The sequence below is a fragment of the Cynara cardunculus genome (assembly GCF_001531365.2).
Source record: "Cynara cardunculus var. scolymus isolate 2C chromosome LG 7, CcrdV1, whole genome shotgun sequence".
In the NCBI taxonomy this organism is placed as follows: domain Eukaryota; kingdom Viridiplantae; phylum Streptophyta; class Magnoliopsida; order Asterales; family Asteraceae; genus Cynara; species Cynara cardunculus.
The window spans coordinates 8388151-8408131 of NC_037534.1; the positions used below are offsets into that span (position 1 = coordinate 8388151).

Genomic DNA, 19981 nt, shown 5'->3' on the forward strand with positions numbered 1-19981 from the left:
ACCGGCCCGGCACAGCCCGATATTTAAAAAATGTAACAATATTTTTTAAAAAAATGTAGCCGTTTTTTTGTATTTTTTGCTTTCTAAACACTATATATAAGTGTCTTGGTCGTGGGATTTACATACCAAGTTCTCTATTCGCCAAAAGGCAAAAAAAACGTTCATAATTATCGGTTTCTCGCTATATTTTGTAAGACAATGTAATTTTAATTATAATAAAACGCATTTTGAAAGTGTATTTGAGTGACCCAATTACAAATTTTATAACGTATTAAAAATATATATAATTAAAAAATAAAAAAAATTAATGACCGGTCCGGCGGTCCATTACCGGTTACAATAAAGCTTGACCGGGGACAACCTTTTCGAGCGGGACCGGGACCGGTTATGAGAAATCTTGGGACCGGTTGGAACTGACCCGGCCCGAGACCGGTTTTTGGCCATCACTACTAGTAGATATGCACTATTTTTTTCAATATAGTATGAAAATCGATTCTGCATTGTACAATAATTGTACAATTTTCCTATACATTGATTAATGGTTGTTGGATGATTCTAATTTATCCGATCTATGACTGATGAATGATCCTATGATAAAGATATACAAAAAACCACATCACCTTATTTTCTTTAGATCTGGGCACTGTCTCGGAGAGAGGCTCGGTGAAATAGACATGTCTGTGAAGATGCGGACTACCTGCACCTGCGGCATTGCTCCGTCAGGCTTTCGCCCATTGCGGAAAATTCCCCACTGCTGCCTCCCGACCCCATCATCTCCACCCCGTAGGAACTACGAGATTACCCCAAGGACGCCGAAAATTTATCTGAAAAAGAGTCTTGGTACCGAAGAAATTAAGTTACATCTTCATCCCGATGGTGAATGGGTGAAAGTTAAGGATGAGTGGTGGTATGTTTCTTCTGGTAAAACAATGCACCATGCTCTGTTGTTCCATGCCAACGTTAAACATCCAAGATTGGTTAGTTATATTTAGAGAAAATTTGGTTCCAATAGTTATGTTGGTATAATCAGGTTAGCATACAAAGTATTATAGTTCAAATTATGAGTTAAGTAACAATGACGATGTTCGTGGTTTCATGGAATTCGTCGTTGAGTCAAATAACCCGCCTACACTTTATGCGTATGTCGATCTTTCGATGTACGATGGAGGCGATGTCGGTGGTAGTTCCAACACTGAATACGATATCGATGATAGTTTTAATCCAAGAATGTATGACTACTCCCAAACCCAAGATCGATATCAGACTCAAGGAATGTATGTTCCTTAGCCCATGTTTGGGTCTCAATACAAGCACCCTCCTATAACCCCGAGTGTTTTTTTTGAGAGCATACGTTTGGTCTTAGTGACTATAACCCTAAGTATGTTCCGGAAGAAGAAGGAGGAGGAGGGGGAGACGAAGAAGAAGAAGGAGAAGGAGAAGATTAATTCCATTTACATATGCAACGGAATTGAATTCCGCACATTCCATCATTTATGGATTTAGTCATTCCATCACAATTGAAAAAGAATTCAATTTCATTTCATTCCATTTTCTCAAAAAGACAAAATTATCCCCATCTTCCCTGCTTGATTTACCTAGACTCATATGACCTGTATTTGAAAAACTTCATCACCATATCAAAGAGCAAAGAGATGATGAAGAATTTGATATATAACACTGCCACTTGCCACAGTCGACCACCACCATTCTGAATCACCGCCGACCACCCCCCGATCTGAACCACCATTCTGAACCACTGCTGACCACCAACTATTTGAAGCACCATTCTGAACCATTGCCGACCACCGCCGTTCTGAACCACCCTTCCCTTCTTTTCAATAGATGTTTGCCTGAACCACCATTCTGAACCATAATCGTTGAAGAACCTCCACTTGTTTTAATGCTTTGAAATTACTAGAGGTGCTACAAATTTGGATCTCTCTATCGAATTGTGTTCTTTTGCAATGATGAAGAAACCCTATCTTTTTTTTATTAACCTAAATATCCAACCCACTATGCGAGCCGACAAATCCCAGCCTCTTAGGGCAACCACCTGCTTCACTTCACGGGTAGCATGAAGTCACCGAATTTAAACCTCCGTAACCACAACGGGATTTTTATTTCTCATTGGATTCAAACCTAGGACCTCTAGACACTTTGACCTTTGGAGGACAAGCTCAAACCAATCAGACACCACCCTTATAGTTAGAAACCCTATCTTTCAAATGGAGTAGCTAGGGAAACTTATAGTTGAAACTTCATTACTTATAATTTAAGAAACAAATTACAAAAATTGTCATAACAATGATATTTTGGTCATTTACCATTTTTTCATTGCAATTCCAAAGCTACATTCTACTAATCAAACAGACATATTTCAAATCATTTAACAGATTGCATTCCAATTCATGCCAACCAAATGCGTTGTCAAATTCCCATTTCAATTCTTTCAAAATCAAATTCCTTCGAAATATTCCATTTTTTCTATTTTTTTTAAATTCCAATTCTTTTAACATATTCGATTATATTAAAAAAAACATTTATATTCCAAAATTATAATAAAAAATAAAAAAAATATGAAATTTAATAATGATAGCCGATGAAGATGGTGTTATGAAGGTCTTCTTGAAGACAAATATGCAAATTGAAAGGTGTTTAAAAACAGAAAATTGAAAATGAATGTAAAACGCAAGTAGGATGTGGTTATCATCATCATCCTTCCCACAATCTTCCCCATTGTTTCTCTGCAAACAACATTTACATTCTTCTCTATCACTAATCCAACCTCCCAAATCCCAAAATGGCGATCCTAAAGAGGCAACACCTTCTAAAATACTACCGTTCCATGTTAAATCCATCACAAGCACATCGAACCCATTTGTCAAACACTGCGTTAAGCTTCGCAACAGCTCTTCTTATCGCCATTCCCATGGTTCTGTTCTTCTTGTGGGCACTACTCCACTGAGGTATGAATCTATAATCCTAATTCCTAAAAACCCTGTTTGTGTTCCTTTAATGAGTATTATTCTATCATGGGTTTTTTTGCTGATTTTCTGCGATGATGTTGGAATTTGTCTGAATAAGAGATTGATTGGATGTCTCCATTAAGTTCGAATTTCGACGTATTTTTGGTTGGAATTCAAGACCACGAATTTTAGGGTTTATGTCAGACCTAGAAATTTGTAGTATAAAAGTGAATTGAGGTTATTAATTCTAGTTTTGCTAGGTGAAAATGCTATAAGCAATTAGGTTCATATCAATTTTGAACAAATCTAGTTTTCAAATTTTATTGGGGAAATTCAAACAGTTTATATTCATGAATGGTATATATGTTTCTTTGATTAAGGGGCTGTTTACTAAACGCTTACTTGGTAACTGCTTACCAAATAAATTTCCTTATCGGATGAACATGACAAGGGCCAAGAAGATTACCAGGTAATAGATGAGAAGGATGGAGAGTCTTACCCAGTGAGCGAAGATTACGACTCTTACCCAGATAAGCCCTTATCCGGTAAATTGTTGCATTCAATATGTTTTGATGTATTAAAATCTTACTCATCAAAATAAATTATAGTGTTAGACTCGTATAGGTAAATACTTATCGGTAAGCATTTGGGTAAACAGCCCCTAAGTAATTAATACAATATTTGAATCTTTGAAGCTTTAGATTCAATGTGTTTCTGGCTTTTCACTATTTGTGATATATGCTTTACATAATGTGGTGATGCTGAACCGAACTTCTGGCTTATAAAAACAATTTCTTGAGCTAGTCGTCGACAAATAGTTCTTGTGCAACTCTATAAAATTGACATGAAGAAAGACGATACGAATGGGTAAGGGAAGTCTCTTCACTTCAGGGCCATTGTGGATTTTACTCGCTGTTTATCTTAGGGGTCTGTGGGATTAGTCGAGCTGCACAAGCTGGTCTGAACCCATGGTTATAGAAAAGTACAAACGGCATCGAGGAAAGTCTGTTTGTACTTGCTTTTGCATTACGACTCTAGGTTCTTTTGGGTTAAGACACTAAAGCATCACCCAAGAACATAGAATTTCGAGAAATGGATATTGCAATCGAGGCAACTTGGCTGACTCAAAGAATGAGAAGCAGTTTGGCCCAGAATTACCTTAACATATCCAAGTAATCGAAGCAAGTGCACAGTTTGAAGTGTCTGCACAAATTGACTGTGCAGCTTATTAGCAGCAAAGTCCAATTCTCTACAAGTGATGACTGATTACAGTAGTTATTCGAACAATTGTACGAGATTATTATGATATATAAGGCCAAGTTCTTTATAAGGTCTGGAGTTTGGGATAGAGGTGCGTTTGCTCGTTTAGCATCCGCAAGTAATCTGGAATCCTTTCTTAAAACAGTCATCCCCATTGCATATTTGTGCTAATTTCTGCATGTCATGTGTCAAAATGCTAGTTGATTAACTTTCGTACCATTTTTTCATCTTGGAGCTATTTCAGCTGTTCCGTTCTATCTTCTGCTTCTTGATTCATCCTTAGATTGGGCAGCATTAATTCTATATATGTTGTTTAACCTATCTCGTGTTTATAAAATCAGGGAAATGTACAACTTTCAAGAGTCGGCGCAAGAGAAACCGACTATGATAGATTGTTTACTTCTGCACGACAAAGCTTCCGTTCCAAAAGAGTTGGCCGAGAGCGGTATTCATGTTGTTCGTGTCAATTCAGCAGTGATGACAAAACTTTCCGGCGTGCAATCCACGGAATCCATTGATATAATTTCTCTAGTGAGGATTCCTTCAACTTTTCACTCTTTAGACGCTGACCAACGTCAAGATTTCTCGACATGGTTTCCATCTGCATTTCGAATTCTGGTTCTTGATGGGATCCAGGTGATTGCTTTACTTAATACACGTTTTGTATTAATACTCCCTCCGTCTCAAAATAAAATGTCCATAATGAAAAAGGCACACATTTATTACACTAAATGACGGTTTTACACCCTTGATAATAGAAGTAATATCGTAATTAGGGGTAGAATTGGAAAGTAGACACTTATTTCGGTATCTTTTACGTTTCAATCGGCATCCTTGAGAAGGTACAGAGTTGTTTTCAGCTAATTTTTGATGTTGTCTTAATGGCAGGACCCTGGTAACCTTGGCACCTTATTAAGATCAGCTGTGGCATTTGGATGGGTAATCTTCAGCTTTTCGATTCTAATTCTATCCTTATAATACCGATAAATTCATTACTCCCTCTATTATCAAAGGTCAAAAGTACCAGGAAGTCCCAGGTTCAAATCCAAGGAGGAATAAAAATCCCCTCGTGGCCACGGAGGTTCAAATGCGGTGACTCCGGGCTATCTGCAAAGCAGGTGGTCGCCCTGGGATTAGTCGGCTCGCATAGCGGGTTAGATATCCAGGTTAATCAAAAAAAAAAAGTTAAAAAATTGTCATCTCGTTAATAAAAAATGTAATAATTCCAAGTATCTCTTTTCCATTTGTACATTTGTTTTGGAACATTAAGCACTTCATTTCCATCTTCCATGAACAGCAAACTAACAATCAGTTGGTTCACAGGACGGTGTCTTCCTACTCCCCGGTTGCTGCGATCCGTTCAACGAGAAAGCACTTCGAGCTAGCCGGGGTGCAGCCCTTCAGCTCCCGATTGTCTGCGGCCAATGGTCTCATTTACAATCTTTTGTCGATGGGATTCAAATGAAAATCATTGCGGGCCATCCGGGAGGTAACGATGAACAGAAATCAGTCTCGTTTCTTTCTCATGAGTTTGCCAGTTCTTTAACCGACACGAAACTGTGTCTGGTTCTCGGTAGTGAAGGGAGTGGGCTTTCGGAAAAAGCTAAGCGGGTTTCGGAGCTAGTAAGCATTACGATGGCCGGGGAATTCGAGTCTCTAAATGTTTCTGTTGCTGGGGGAATTTTTCTGTTCATGTTACAGCCTCAAACATACGTAACAGATTAGTTGATTTATATGTTACACACTATTTAGGTATATAACCTTATATGAGATTTTAGTTAAATTCGTGACTTTCTCGTGAAAATGAAGTCATTTTTACAGTAATACATAGGGGTGCTCAAAATACCGACCAACCCGGCTGATCCAACCTGAAATTATATGCAATTATTTCGTTTGGGGGACCCAATCCAAAATTTTCAATAATCATAGGGACGGAAATTTGGAATTTATTCAATTAAATAAGATAAAACGTTCATTTTTTTACAGAGATTGTTATTTGCACCCTACCTATTAAAAAAGTAAATAAGGTTTGTTATTTATAAAATATAATATATCATTATTTTATAATTTTACAAATTTTAACTATATGGTATAATTTGTCCTTATAAAAATCGAATAAAAAAACTTTAAAAATTCAAATGCAAATTCTTAATTTTTATTTTATTTAAATTTTTATATAATATATTATTAATCATTCTGCAACTTTAAAAATTTAGAAAATAATCCATCTTTTTTTCCGACTTTAAAACTTAAAAAGTAAGTAATCAATTCTTATTTAAATTTTTGAATATTCAAATAATAATATCATCAGTTTTCAACAAACTCTAAAAATTTAGATAATAAGTCGTTTTTTATTAAAAGTTTAAATATAAATTAGTTTAAATTGTATTATGTTTTTTTTTATAAAAAACAATATTGTTATAATAAAAATATATAGAAAAGAAATTTTGAAAACATAAGCTTAGAGGTGTTTGGAAGAATTTTTTTTTGACTTCTTGAAAATGTTAACGAACTTAATATTAGTTAAGTGAAGTGATACGTATTTTACTGTTGCTATAAAAAGGGAAGTGAAATTTGTATTTTCATTCACAAGTAACCATTTCAATATTCTTCCATTACGATTTTGAACTTGTTAATGACGAGTTGGAAAACAATTTTCAATTTTATCGAGATTACAACGCTGAGGTACTTTCACTTACTATGCTCAATGCATATGATACTCCTTTCTATGCTGGATGCAATTGCCGCTCCCAAGACATTCAACTTAGACGTCGATTAACATGTAATTCCTATGTAATCGATTTCCATTTTTCAGTTGAGGGTTTTCATGTGGATCGATTTCCTTTGTAATTCAAACAAGAATATAAGTGAAGGGGTGTTGAAGTAATATAGAGAGTATATAATGCAACGATGCGAGGAAACGCGACCATGGGGTTATATGTCGGTGGAAGGCAGTCGGCGATCATGCATTTGAAGACGCCTCTCCCAGAAGTCTTTTATCTTCCTGTATGAAGTTTTTTAACTACGTTATACACATAGTTGTTAAAAGCGGGCCTCAGGTGCGCCTAGGCTCTGAGGCTCTTTTAAAGTCGAGTCCTGGCATATTCACGAGGCTTACTAAGGCCTTGAACCTTTAACAACTTTGCCTTATAATTGAATATAATCGTTACTTCTAATTACCTCATTTCTATGGATTGGTTATAATGGCATGCCGCTTCTTGTCCCAAGCCGGGCTGGTCCTAATCGGTCCAAGCTTTCTCGTAACCGACCATAACCAATCTCCGTCCCGATCGAAAATGGTAAGACCGATCAAGGTTTTTCAAAACCGGTTATGGGCCGACGGTCCCGGTCCCATAACCGGTCCCGGGCCGGGCCAATCCTTTGCCGGTCCTGGTTCCGGTCCTCTGACGGTCCCAAACTGGGCCGATTTGGCCATCACTACTTTCGAGCTTATCACCTCTTCGGATGGCAGCTCTTTGGGGCTTCTGATGGGCTGCAGGGAGGGGCTTTTGAGGATTTTTGTGGGCCCAATTAATCCATTTGGATATCATATTCTTTTTAGGATATGTAAACACATTTGATTCTCTCGTTAAATAACCAATCTATACTATCTTATAAACCAAATTTGATAAATTTTAAAAACAACCTTAAATGCGTAAGGTACTACTTCTTTATGCATAAAGTCTTAAAAGTCTTAAAAACAACCTTAAATGCGTAAGGTGCTACTTCTTTATGCATAAAGTCTTAATTACAAGCCATTTATGCAAATGGTACAACTTGGTTGATGCAATTGCATATGGTACCTCTTCTTATGCGTAATGCAATTGTCGCTCCCAAGACATTCAATTTAGACGTCAATTCAGGCTCCCAAGGTGTCGCTCCAACTCTGCCCCATAAATTCCCTCTTCGGTTCTCCCACCAGTCACTCCTAAGGTACCGCTTATGGAAAGGACGTTTAGGTTTACTTTATGTTTTTGATGATGTTTTTGGTTCATTTAGGTTTGTATCTGTGGTGAAATCACAATAATCCTATACTACCTATACTACCTGTATTACCATTTTATCACCTTTGCTTTAAATATCACTTTCTGTGGGTTTTTATCTTTGCTTGTGTTAATCAAAAGGATGATAGTTCAATATACTGGTATCTTCATATTATTGGATAGGTGTCCAAAGATGAAGAATTTGAGCTACCACCACCAATGGCTGCATTGAATGTTCAGCTGGCATGGTTAAAGACTTCTATATTTTTTTTGATTAACCTGGATATCCAACCCATATGCGAGTCGACTAATCCCAGAGCGACCATCTGCTTTGCAGATAGCCGGAGTCACCGCATTTAAACCTCCATGGCCACAAGGGGATTTTTATTGCTCCTTGGATTTGAACATGGGACCTCCTGGTACTTTTGACCTTTGAAGCCAAGCTCAAACCAATCAAGCACCACCCTTGTGGTTAAAAAAAAAAGACTTCTATATTTGTTCTGTCATCTAGGTTTGTCCTTTAGTTCTTGTTGATTATTGTTCATACTGTTGCTAATAATGGGTTGTTAAAATGCATTTTTATCATCAAACGTTGAAACCCTTGCATAGGTTTTAGCTTGTAGATGTTGAAAACCTTGCAGGTTTTTTCTTCGTATCTAAAATATTTGTTTGATCATCCAACAAATACCAGATCTTTTTCACAATCTTTCAGGAGTTCACTCAATGATTTTTGATAAACTAGCCTTGGCAAGTCCTTTCATCCAGACTTTGTAAATATAAAAACACGATTGATATGTTCATCCTGTATTTTGAAACAAAAGAACAAGGCAAAGTTTCCATATGCACAACAAGATCAAATGCTTTCTTGAAATTAAATCACTCACAGACAAGTAGCAAGTCCGTGAAGAAAGGATCATTGACTGCTTCTTTTGCCGAACCATACCCATTTAAACGCTTCTTTAGAGAACGTAATTCCCTCTCGTCTCTAGATGTCCGATCCTGTCCAGTAAAAAAATCTTTAATTTGCATCACTATGGACACAAATTCTTAAAGGCTATGAGAACTAATTGATAAACTAAATGAAAATGTAAACTAATTTGTTAAAAGGTTACTCAATTCTAACACAACTGACATGCTAAGGAAAAAAGACACTTTGAAGTGGCCTTTCAAACAACTAGCTTATTAGCTAGTTTACGGCTTTTCAATATACACAACAAATAAGTTAATTTATAAGCTAACGTACAGTTGTCAAACATGACCTTAGCGGCTGTTCAGTTGGTTTTTCATGAAGTCATGTATGGATAAGGCTCTTTGTGTGGATTAATAGCGTGCTTTTTAATTAGGATGGACAGACTTGGGAAAAAGAACTGCATAACGCTCCCCTTAAAAGCTTACTGAATAAGCTACTTTCTATATCATTAAGCTGCTAACAAACAGTCCTGAATCTCTCTTACCATGAGGAAATGATCAGTAATGATTTGTAAAAAAAAGAAACAAGAACGCAAATCTTGATACGCATCGTAGTAATAACAATAGCATAAAGAAAGGACTTACGTATACTTTTTTCAGCAGCAAAATGTCAACCAGGTATTGCAACCACAACACATTCGTCTTCGGGAAACTGTTTCATCATACATACATACATACATTTTGGTTGTTATAGAGTTTCCTAATTTATACAGAATCAGTAAGTTCCCATTTATCATACCTTCCTTCCCAGCAATCCTCCGTAACTTCTTTCATTTTCCTGTAAGTCTCGGACTGCACATAATATGAAACCAACTAGTTACCAGATAACAGTAATATTTCTGTTTCCTAAACTAAAATATATCCCACCCAGAGTAGAGTAAGGAAGGTTAAGATGTATGCAAATCTGACTCCTACCTCAAAGACTAGAGCGGATGTTTGTGAAAAGAGGATGCAAATGAGGGAAACGGAAATAAGATAGAAATTGAAAAGCTATCTACCGAATAATTTCTTTCTGTTTGTTACCTGTTTATCTCCTTTTGGGCCTTCAAAGAGTCCTGGGTCCAATGATAGATCCAGAAAAAGAATATCTTCACCTGCCAACAAGAAAATACTTGTTCAGAAAGAAAGAGTTGGACTTAGGGGTGTTCAAAAAACCCGTTGGACCGCTCAAACCGGTCTAACCAAGTCAAACCGGACCGTTATTGGCGGTTTGAGCGGTCTGGCGGTCCGGTCTGGTTTGGAAAATAGCAAAACCGGGCGGTCCGGTCCGATCTGGAACTCTTTTTGGGCGGTTTGGACCAAACCGACCGCCAAATATATATATATATATATATATTTATCTATGTATATATATATATTTATCTATGTATATATATATTTATCTATGTATTTTAGTATTAGCAAGCCCAACTTTTTTAACTTATGGGCTATGACCCAAATATATCCCTAAGTCTAACATCTAACATAATCAAAATCGGCGCCTAAAACCATTAAACATATCGACACATTTGATATTGACAGTCTCCAAATTTTGAAGTCCCTCAAGAACTCTATCACTCTATCGATCTTTCTAATCCATGGTTTGATTTCGGCGCACATCATCAAGACATCAACCAAGTGATTCAACCAACTTAGAATTGACTTCTATTTTGTTTGGTCAAGAACTCAAGACTCAATAATTGAACTATTGAAGGTTGTGAAGTCTTGGATTTTGTTACTCAATACTCACAGTGGAGTTGTAACTTTGTTAATTTGTTTGTTTTCTAATATGTATTATATATTTATTTGTTTGTACTTTGGATTGCTTCGACTTTGTACTCAAGAGCTGCTAAATTATTACATTTATTTGTTTTGTTAAAATGGATATTTAATCTAAAATTCTAATTTATATATGTTTTTTAAGTTTAATATTTAAAGTCCATTAAAGAACCAAACCGCCTAAGCCGGTCAGACCAGACCGCCTAAACCGGTCAGACCAGACCGCCTTTTCGTGGTCTGGTTTGACCGGTCTGAGCACTTGATGTCAAACCGCTCGGTTTGAAAATTTTTATAAACCGCCATTACGGTTTATTTTGTGGTCTGAGGGGTTAAACCGCCCAAACCAGACCGCGAACACCCTTAGTTGGACTTGAAGCAAGCATTATATATACAATACGATACAAAAACGTACCAGTATTGATCCTCGAGAGCGTAAAATCGATGATTGATCCCACCACTCCATATGTCTTCACATGCATTTTCTTCCCATCAAGAATGAATTGCAACGTCTCACAACCTTTACGGCTCAAGAGAATATTCCCCCTACATGTGGACCAAAACTCAACAGGCAACTAACCATGAACTATAACTAAAAACAGATTAATTATGAGGGTAAGTAACTAAACCAGTGCAAATCCCTGTGTTCAAACTCAAAAGCAGCTTCTGCCACTGCCAACGCGACAGTAACCTGAAAAACATGATGGATTACCCTTGCGAACAAAAAAAGGGAAAGTGGTCACTAGAGATGCACAAAACGGATTGGAACAGGCTTTAATTGGCCCTTGAGAAACAAAAAAGTAGGCTCAATCTTGGGCTTTTTTGTGCATCTCTAGCCATCACCACTGTGTAGCGGTTGAGGGTTAAAAGATATAAACATACTTGAACAAGCAAACTTCGTACTTCATTGAAGCCCAGGAGCACAAAACTCTCCAGATCCTGCCCACCGTGTTCTTGGACAAACACAACAAAACACTGAGACAATACATAGGATTGTTAGCTTTGAAGCAGCACGATAATAGACTAATCCTCATAATCTACAACCTGCTTCTCTGTAAATTCCCTAGGATGATCATTCTCTGAAAAATGCTTCTTGTCCCATTGTTCCCATGCCCTTATCATGGCATCATCATAAGCACCTGTGCATACCCTTAATCTGCAGAAAGGAGGGAATGAAATGCGTGCAATTATCAGTCTGAATGTAGGCCATAATCATTCATTGCAATTGCATAGTTTACACAAGATAGATCATCTAAGTTTCTAATCCACGCAAGTGAGACCGAGAGGAAAACACCCAGAAACGCTACACAATTCCATAACTAAATAATGTTTGCTTTCTGTTCGTGAAAGTAATGTATTTGACCGTATGTTGCATTTCAAGTGATGCTTCATCAGCCCTCTTTATGGGGGTAAAGGGTATACAAGTCATTGTCCTTTACATTCAAAACTATAATATGCATTCCTAAAGCCTTGTAAGACATAGAAACTCAAACATTCATTCAAGGATAAAATTATAAAAACACCACTTGAGCTTCCTTATAAATTCCTCAAATTATATATCCCAACCAAATATTGGGAATGTTCTAAGTTTTCAAGGTATTGTGTACAAACAGTTTTTGTTCTTCCTTTAAAAAAAACATGACTGGCGGGTCGATGTCGAGAAGTACTCGATGTTGTCAACTTGGCATAGCCAAGTTTGGGTGAACCACATTATATCGGTGTCAAGTATCTCTTTACCCTTTGTGTTGGGATATCTACAAGAAAGTGATCCCACATAGGAAGGGAACAGAAAGTCTGTGAGCTTATATGGTTAGTCCTATAAGGCAAAAGCCCATCAAGGGACTTGGATTGGGCCATTAAGAGAAGCTTGACATGTATTTACATGTCAAAAGATTGGGGTTGGGGTCTCTTCACTTGAACTCTATCTGATTACGAATCTATCGACAATTTCAAGTTAGTATCTTTACTCGTTTTTTGATAATTTTTTTGGAATATTACTTAGATATACATATGCATTTTTCCTGTTTGTTTACTCTTTGTTCGACACGATTTTACACAATCATTAATTTCTGGCTTGGTTAATCTTGGTGCTAACACTTTGTATTGTGCTTGAGCTTATATTGTTAATCTTTCTATTTAAACAATTATTCATCTTGTGCTTGTTTGAAAACCAAACGAAGTTCTAAAACCACCATTTTAGTGGAATTGCTCCCCCCCCCCCCAAGGCTGCAATTACATAGTAGATATAAAAGCAAAAGAATTGCCAAAAAGACCACGTGACACTTGTAGACAATAAATAAATTATGTAAAGGAAGGCTTACCTTAACGTCTCTATGAATGTAGGACAAATATTATGGATATGATCATCACGTCCCCTTAGTTGATTTAGGGTCAGAGAAAGCATAACCTCCTCAAGTAGTTCTTCAGCTTTCTATCGGACAGTAAAAAACAAGGCATCAATATAGCAAATGCTATCCAACTATAGGTTGTTATTATCCAACCAAAAACAACATTTATGTTCCCATTGATGGGCTAGTCGAATTAAGAAAGAAGACTATCAAGAAGTTGTATATTAAAGCAACAACATCATCTTAGCATAGTTGCTTTAGTTCTAAACATGTAGCCTGATTCGCAGTTTCTTGCTTTGTGATATGTCATAATATTCCTTTAGACTTCACCTTTAAGTATTACACCTTATCCGAATATGGATTTACAGCTCTGCAAGTCCAAAATTAACTACTAAACAAACAATGGAATATAAGAGCTTCAGAAAAAAGTACCTTTTGAATTTCCCCATTCACTAACAAGTCACCATTAAATGGAACAACTTTGCAAACTGCTTCACCAGCAATGAAAACTTCTCCATATGTACCTTCACCTACCTTGGTAATACTTTGGAGGTCACTGCATTCAACAAAATCCATGTGTTAAATCCAATAGAGAAAAAGGATAAATATATTTAGAATAGGCTAAGTGGATATATAGTAATTTCGTCAGTTGCATTGTAAAAGAAAACCAACCAATAATCAGATAGCACATCAGAAAATGTGGAAGGAGAAGACTGCCCACAAACTGCTAACAGTGCCAATAATGGATCCCATCGTTGCTCATCCAATAATGAGTCTTGGGATGATAGGGAGAGATTACGAATTGCAACTTCAATAACAGAATCCTCTTCACTCATGGTTTGTATTTCTTCGATTCTCTTTATCGAAGAGGTATGCCTTTCAAGAACATCATCGCCAATGAGTCTCGAATTATATTTACTATGGTTGGATTTCACACCTGCAGTGGCTCCAGAAGTTGTTTTAAAACAAGTTTTTAAGCTTGGAAATTCCAAAACATCATCACGTATAGAATCCCCTGGAGTTTCCAGGATCCTGGAAAGTGAAGCAGAGGGTTCGCAACTGTTGCGAATTAGTTTTCGGGTAAGTAACCACTTCTTCAACACCGATGATATATCTGATGCAGCAACACCATTTTTGGTGCCCATCAACCAGGTCTTCTTTTGGGGTGAGGGACTTTCCTCTAACAATTCAAAGGCATCAACCTCCTGAAAGTATGCACACTCCCTATCATAGTTTTGAAGTGGTACCCCTTTTGCCTGGACAATTTCAGTTTGGTAGATTAGTTGTTCATTGAAAAAAGGCAACATAAGATTACCAAAAATTGAATACATGTAAACGAAAGCATAAAGTAGAATACAATTACAAGTAACATAATCATACTCTAGCAAGGGGAGGCTTGTGTTTTTTCAACCGCTTCTCCTTTTCAGGTCCATATTGAGCACAATTGGTAACAGCAATACTTGTTCGCCCTCTGGAAATAGAAGAATACCAAAGGTAAAGGGTGCATATATATATATATATATATATATATATATATATATTGATTAAATTCATAGCTATATCATTAAGCACCAGTATTTTATAAACATAATAGTTGAATGAACAAGGCACCCACTTCCAATGATTTAAGCTTCCAAAAAAATGGAGTGAATTGAAGCAAGCCAATACACACAAGCTTATATGTACAACAAAATCCACCACCCAGTTGGGCAAAGAAAGAGAGAAACCCGTATAAAATGCACTAGGATAAGTTGGAACACCTGGTGAAGAGAGAACGATTCCAACTGATCCTTTTTTCTGGGACCAAACTCACTCGATTCTTCTGACTACAACTCAGCTGCTTCCTGGTAAGGACTAAGGATATTAAACACAAACTTGTAACCAATTATTCTACACAAGATTGAAACTGCAACCCGCTTCCACATTTGAGTTTTGAAACTTGAAATCGATAAGAACAGTTTGGTTGCTGGAAAAACAAGTTCAACTCCGTTAAACCGTAAAAAGGAGTAGTACGACAGAGTTATTTGTAGCAAATACATTAAGTTTGATTCCCAAATTAGACTCCAATTCGGAGCAAATATGATCAACTCACGTGGTTGGTGCACTTTCTTTTTGGGGTTTTTTGCGTCTGTAAACAATGGCAGTTTGCTGTTGTTGAGGTTCATCATCTGATTCAGTTGCCTTGATCTGTAACCAGACATCAACTCCCTTATCACCTAACAGGAAGATGTTACATACACAAATTTCGTTAAAATCAAAATGAAAGGAACAAATTAGGGATTAGGGTTTCTTTTTTACCTGTACGGGAACTCATGATATTTGCAATCTGAACTTGAGGAACAGGAACAACAGAGGTCGCTTCACTCGTCAGAAGAAATGTTCAGTTTCGAAATAAGATTGATTTGAAAGAGAGGAGGATGGGCGGGAAGAAGTATATGAGCAGGAAATGGCTGAATGTATTCGGACATCATGGAACCAAAGGTTCATGAAAACCTTAGTAACCTAACCAACCCGGTCAACCAAACCCAAAATAACTTAATCCAATCCAATTTAAAAGCGATTCGATTTTTAATCGAGTTGTAAAATCTTTGGACCGTACATATGAATTGGAATTGGGTTAGAGCAATTTGAACCCGACCTGACCAAACCTGATGTCTTTTTATACCATAAATTCAATACGATTGTTAAGTCAACTAATATATGTATATTAGACATATGATCAACTCATAATTAGCTCTATTGCTAATCATATTATAATTTCAATCGTAATTTTACTTTATTATTTTATGAACCTTCAACTTTTTTTAAGTTTGTTAGCTTTATTTGTACTGAGCAATTCACATGTTGGCCTTTCTTTACCTGATGGATGAGTTGTTGCTGCCAGTGGCAGAAGGGGCATGTTCAACTTCAAAGACTGGTGTCGCATACGATAATACACGTGAAAGAGCCTAGGTGGTGTGCGGGCTACTTGGCCCGCAACTTAGGTCATGTGAAAGGTCGTTCGCATATTCGATATAGTATCACATGTCTATCATATGTGATGAACTATAACATCACATGTGATACACTATAGTAAAATGATGTTCTTGCGTTCTTGTAAAATAAAAATGTTCTCGTTTAAACCATTCCCTATACACTTATGTATGTGTCTGTATAAGGGTATATGCAAACCTCTCCATTTGTACAAATTTTGTAACTTCCATTCAACCAATCAGAATATTTCAATCTTTTTTAATTTCAAAGGGTGTTATTGTCTTTTTATATTTGAACGGATTATCTATACTATATTATAAAACATTTGAGAAAAATTCTTAAAAACTATTTTATATACATAAAGTACTGTTTAATAATGCATACTACTTAAAATTCAAGATTACAAGTAAATAACGCATAAATATAACTTAGGGCCTGTTTACTTGTGGCTTAATGAGCTTACCGGATAAACGGGCTTATTCGCACAGCCAAAATGATGTGTTTACTTTGGGATTATTCGCGCAGAAAGGGGCTTATTCGCACAGATCAAAAACAACACTTGTCCCCATTAAGCCCAAAAAAAGACCCGATTACCCTTGGACATGAAACCCAGCGTATCTTCTTCCTCAACGATCGGCCGATTACCCTTGGACATGAAACCCTAGGTATCTTCTTCCTCAACGATCTGCTTGCTTCAAATCGATTTTTGTTTTTGTGAATATTCATCTACATCGACAATCGGCCGATTGTTGTTGGGTACCATCGTCGCCCTCTTCTCCTCCAAAGAACCCTAATCGGCCCGATTGCTCTCTTCTTCTCCATGACAGTCGACGCTCTCTTCTTCTCCATCGACAAATCGACTTCAAGTTCCATATCGATTTCATGAGTTTGTTCGATTTCATGTTTGTTGGATTTCTGTTTGCTCGATTTCTGTTTGCTTGCTTGTGTTCGATTTCATGAGTGTGTTCGATTTCATGAGTTTGCTCGATTTCTGTTTGCTTGCTTGTGTTCGATTTCATGAGTGTGTTCAATTTCATGAGTTTGCTCGATTTCTGTTTGCTTGCTTGTGTTCGATTTCATGTTTGTGTTCGATTTCATGAGTTTGTTCGATTTCATGCTTGTGTTCGATTTCTTTGCTGCTAGAAAGAAACCCTAGCTGATTTCTGTTTTATCGATTTCATTCTCTTAGGGGTAAATTAGTCATTTATGTTATTCAAACTATTGATTCAGATAAAAAAGTAAACAACAACATAAATTTATCCAGACAGAAAAATTTATCCAGAAAGACAAATTTATCCATACATAACTTAATAGAAAATTTGGTAAACAGCCCCTTATTAAAGCTTCATGTTTGAATTCGTGTAACTAACTCCAAAGATTTATGAATTAACCCAATACATCTTGATCGGAAAAGAATAGATAAAAATAATCAAATACAAGATAAATATTTCATTTTAAATATAATTAGGATAATCATTTTGTTATAACATAATACTTGATTATTATCTTTATAAAAAATTATATTATTAAATCAAAAATAAATTACTTCCTTATCAAACATAAATTAAATGATAATAAAAAATTAAATTAAATAAACTATACAACAAAACAAGAACGTTTAAATAGTTAATTTAATAATAATATCGATATATTTCTTTTCAAAGACATCTTCAAATTTAATTTTATTCAAAAATAAAAACATTACCGTTTTTCTCAAAACCACATAAAACCGTATTATAACATCGACATGGGACAAAATAAAACGAAACACTAAAAATCGAAATATATCTCGTTGCATTGCACGAGTACTCTTCTTTGATATAATATATACATATTGCACTTATAAAAGCTTAAAATTAATTTAAACTTGTTCATGACAACTTACAACATTTGCAATAAACATGTGTAAGTTTCACATGTTTCGAGGTGTTGATTTGAATCATTTTTCTCATTTCGTCGGTCGCGAATAATATGAGATTGAGTGATTATGAGATATGTATGATGATGTAAATGGTTAATAAAAATAATAAAAGAGTAAATTATATTTTTAGTCCCTGTGGTTTGTTGAAATTTTCTATTTCGTTCTTATAGTTTTAAAATTACAATTTTCATCTCTATAGTTTATAATTTATTACTTTTTTCGTCCTTACGATTTAAAATTTATTGCATTTTTCGTCCTTATGATTGACAATTCATTTCTATTTAGCCTTTCATACTTAAAAATAGTATTTTGACCTCAGAGATTAAAATAAAAATAAAAATAAAAATAAATTACAAATTATAGGAATGAAAACTGAAATTTTGAAACCACAAGAACGAAATCCATAATGTTTTAACAAACTATAGGGACAAAAAAACGTAATTTACTCAAAATAATAAGAAATCGTTGTACCATAAAACATTGATCGAGTTTTGGAATCTCATGATGTATGGTCATGACGCATGATTATAAGCTTCGGTTTTTAACTAAAGATAGACAACAAAAGGAAACCGTTTTGTTTTGTTGGCATCTAATCTTTACATGCATTTATAATAATTAAAAGGTACTTGTGTAATACTATGAAATATATCTGGATTTTAATATTTTGTATTATTTTTTTTGTCTCTGTTAGTATAATACGGTTTATGTGGTTTTGAGAAAGATATTGTTTTTACTTTTGAATAAAACTAAATTTGAAAATATCATAAAAATTTTAAAAAATATATCGATATTACTATTTCGTATTATTTTTTTGTCTCTGTTAATATAATACGGTTCATTTTCTCGGTATGATTTTAATTCAATTTAGATTTAATAACAAAGTAATTTATTTTTGTTTAATAATATAATTTTTATAAGAATGATACTTAAGTATTCTGTTAAAACTCAATGATTATCCTAATTATATTTTAAGTTTTTTATTTAAAATGAGATGTTTATCTTGTATTTAATTATGTTTATCTACATTAGTTACACAAATTCAATTTTTTTAAAGTTGTACTTACGCACAATTTACTTGTGATATTGAATTTTAAGTAATATTAATCAATAAACAATACTTAAAGCATAAAAAAATATTTTTAAGAGTTTTTGTCAAATGTTTTATAACATAGAAGAGATAATACCCATAATTAATCAAAATGTCTAAAAAAAAGGTGAAAACACTAGTTTGTGAATGCTGTTTTGATTTTATCTATTCCGTATTAATAAAAAAAACAAATCGTGTGTTATATTTATATACAGTTGGATTTCGATGAAAAAACAATTTCATGAAGTGTGAAAAAGGTTGAAGGTGCTTTCATATCGTAACGAAGGTTTATCGTAAGATATCTGAACATTACTTTATATCGTGTGAAACTCATGGACTAGAAATACACGATTTCTAGTCATGTGAAGTTAACCTTCACATATATTAGCAGAACCTTCACATTCTCACGAAAATGAAAATTTCTCACATGATCCTAACCATATATATATATATATATATATATATATATGTCTATACGTACATAGCTAAGGATTTAAGTGAGACCGTCAAATAAATTGAGAACCAGAAAATTAATTTTATAATATGTAATCCACTGATAAATATTCAATAAATTTTATCAGAATATGTATACTGTAAATGAGTATATATATCGATGAATATATATGTTCGTTGATGAATATATTTACTTGTATATTTGTATTTTGTCAATGAGAATGTATGTATGTGAGTGTGTGTGTATGTATACAGAGAGAGGTGGG

General features: G+C 35.2%; 2 protein-coding genes across 2 annotated transcripts; one reads left to right on the top strand and one right to left on the bottom strand.

Annotated features, from left to right (window-relative positions):
• The first annotated feature begins 2691 nt into the window (after nucleotides 1–2691).
• LOC112515742 (uncharacterized tRNA/rRNA methyltransferase YsgA) lies at nucleotides 2692–6018 on the top strand. The gene is made up of 4 exons (XM_025122658.1): nucleotides 2692–2966; nucleotides 4568–4862; nucleotides 5115–5165; nucleotides 5550–6018. Exons 1-4 carry the CDS (start codon nucleotides 2698–2700, stop codon nucleotides 5949–5951), a joined length of 1017 nt encoding a protein of 338 aa, XP_024978426.1. The 5' UTR covers nucleotides 2692–2697; the 3' UTR covers nucleotides 5952–6018.
• A 2944-nt stretch (nucleotides 6019–8962) lies between these two features.
• Nucleotides 8963–15672, bottom strand: LOC112515803 (serine/threonine-protein kinase haspin homolog). Its single transcript, XM_025122736.1, has 15 exons — nucleotides 15580–15672; nucleotides 15374–15497; nucleotides 15042–15125; nucleotides 14662–14752; nucleotides 13954–14537; nucleotides 13714–13837; nucleotides 13255–13364; nucleotides 11978–12089; nucleotides 11816–11908; nucleotides 11563–11624; nucleotides 11349–11479; nucleotides 10202–10272; nucleotides 9918–9970; nucleotides 9764–9830; nucleotides 8963–9208 (listed from the first exon to the last, which is right to left on the bottom strand). The coding sequence occupies exons 1-15, from the start codon at nucleotides 15593–15595 to the stop codon at nucleotides 9086–9088; spliced, it is 1845 nt and encodes a 614-aa protein (XP_024978504.1). The 5' UTR covers nucleotides 15596–15672; the 3' UTR covers nucleotides 8963–9085.
• Nucleotides 15673–19981: the final 4309 nt, after the last annotated feature.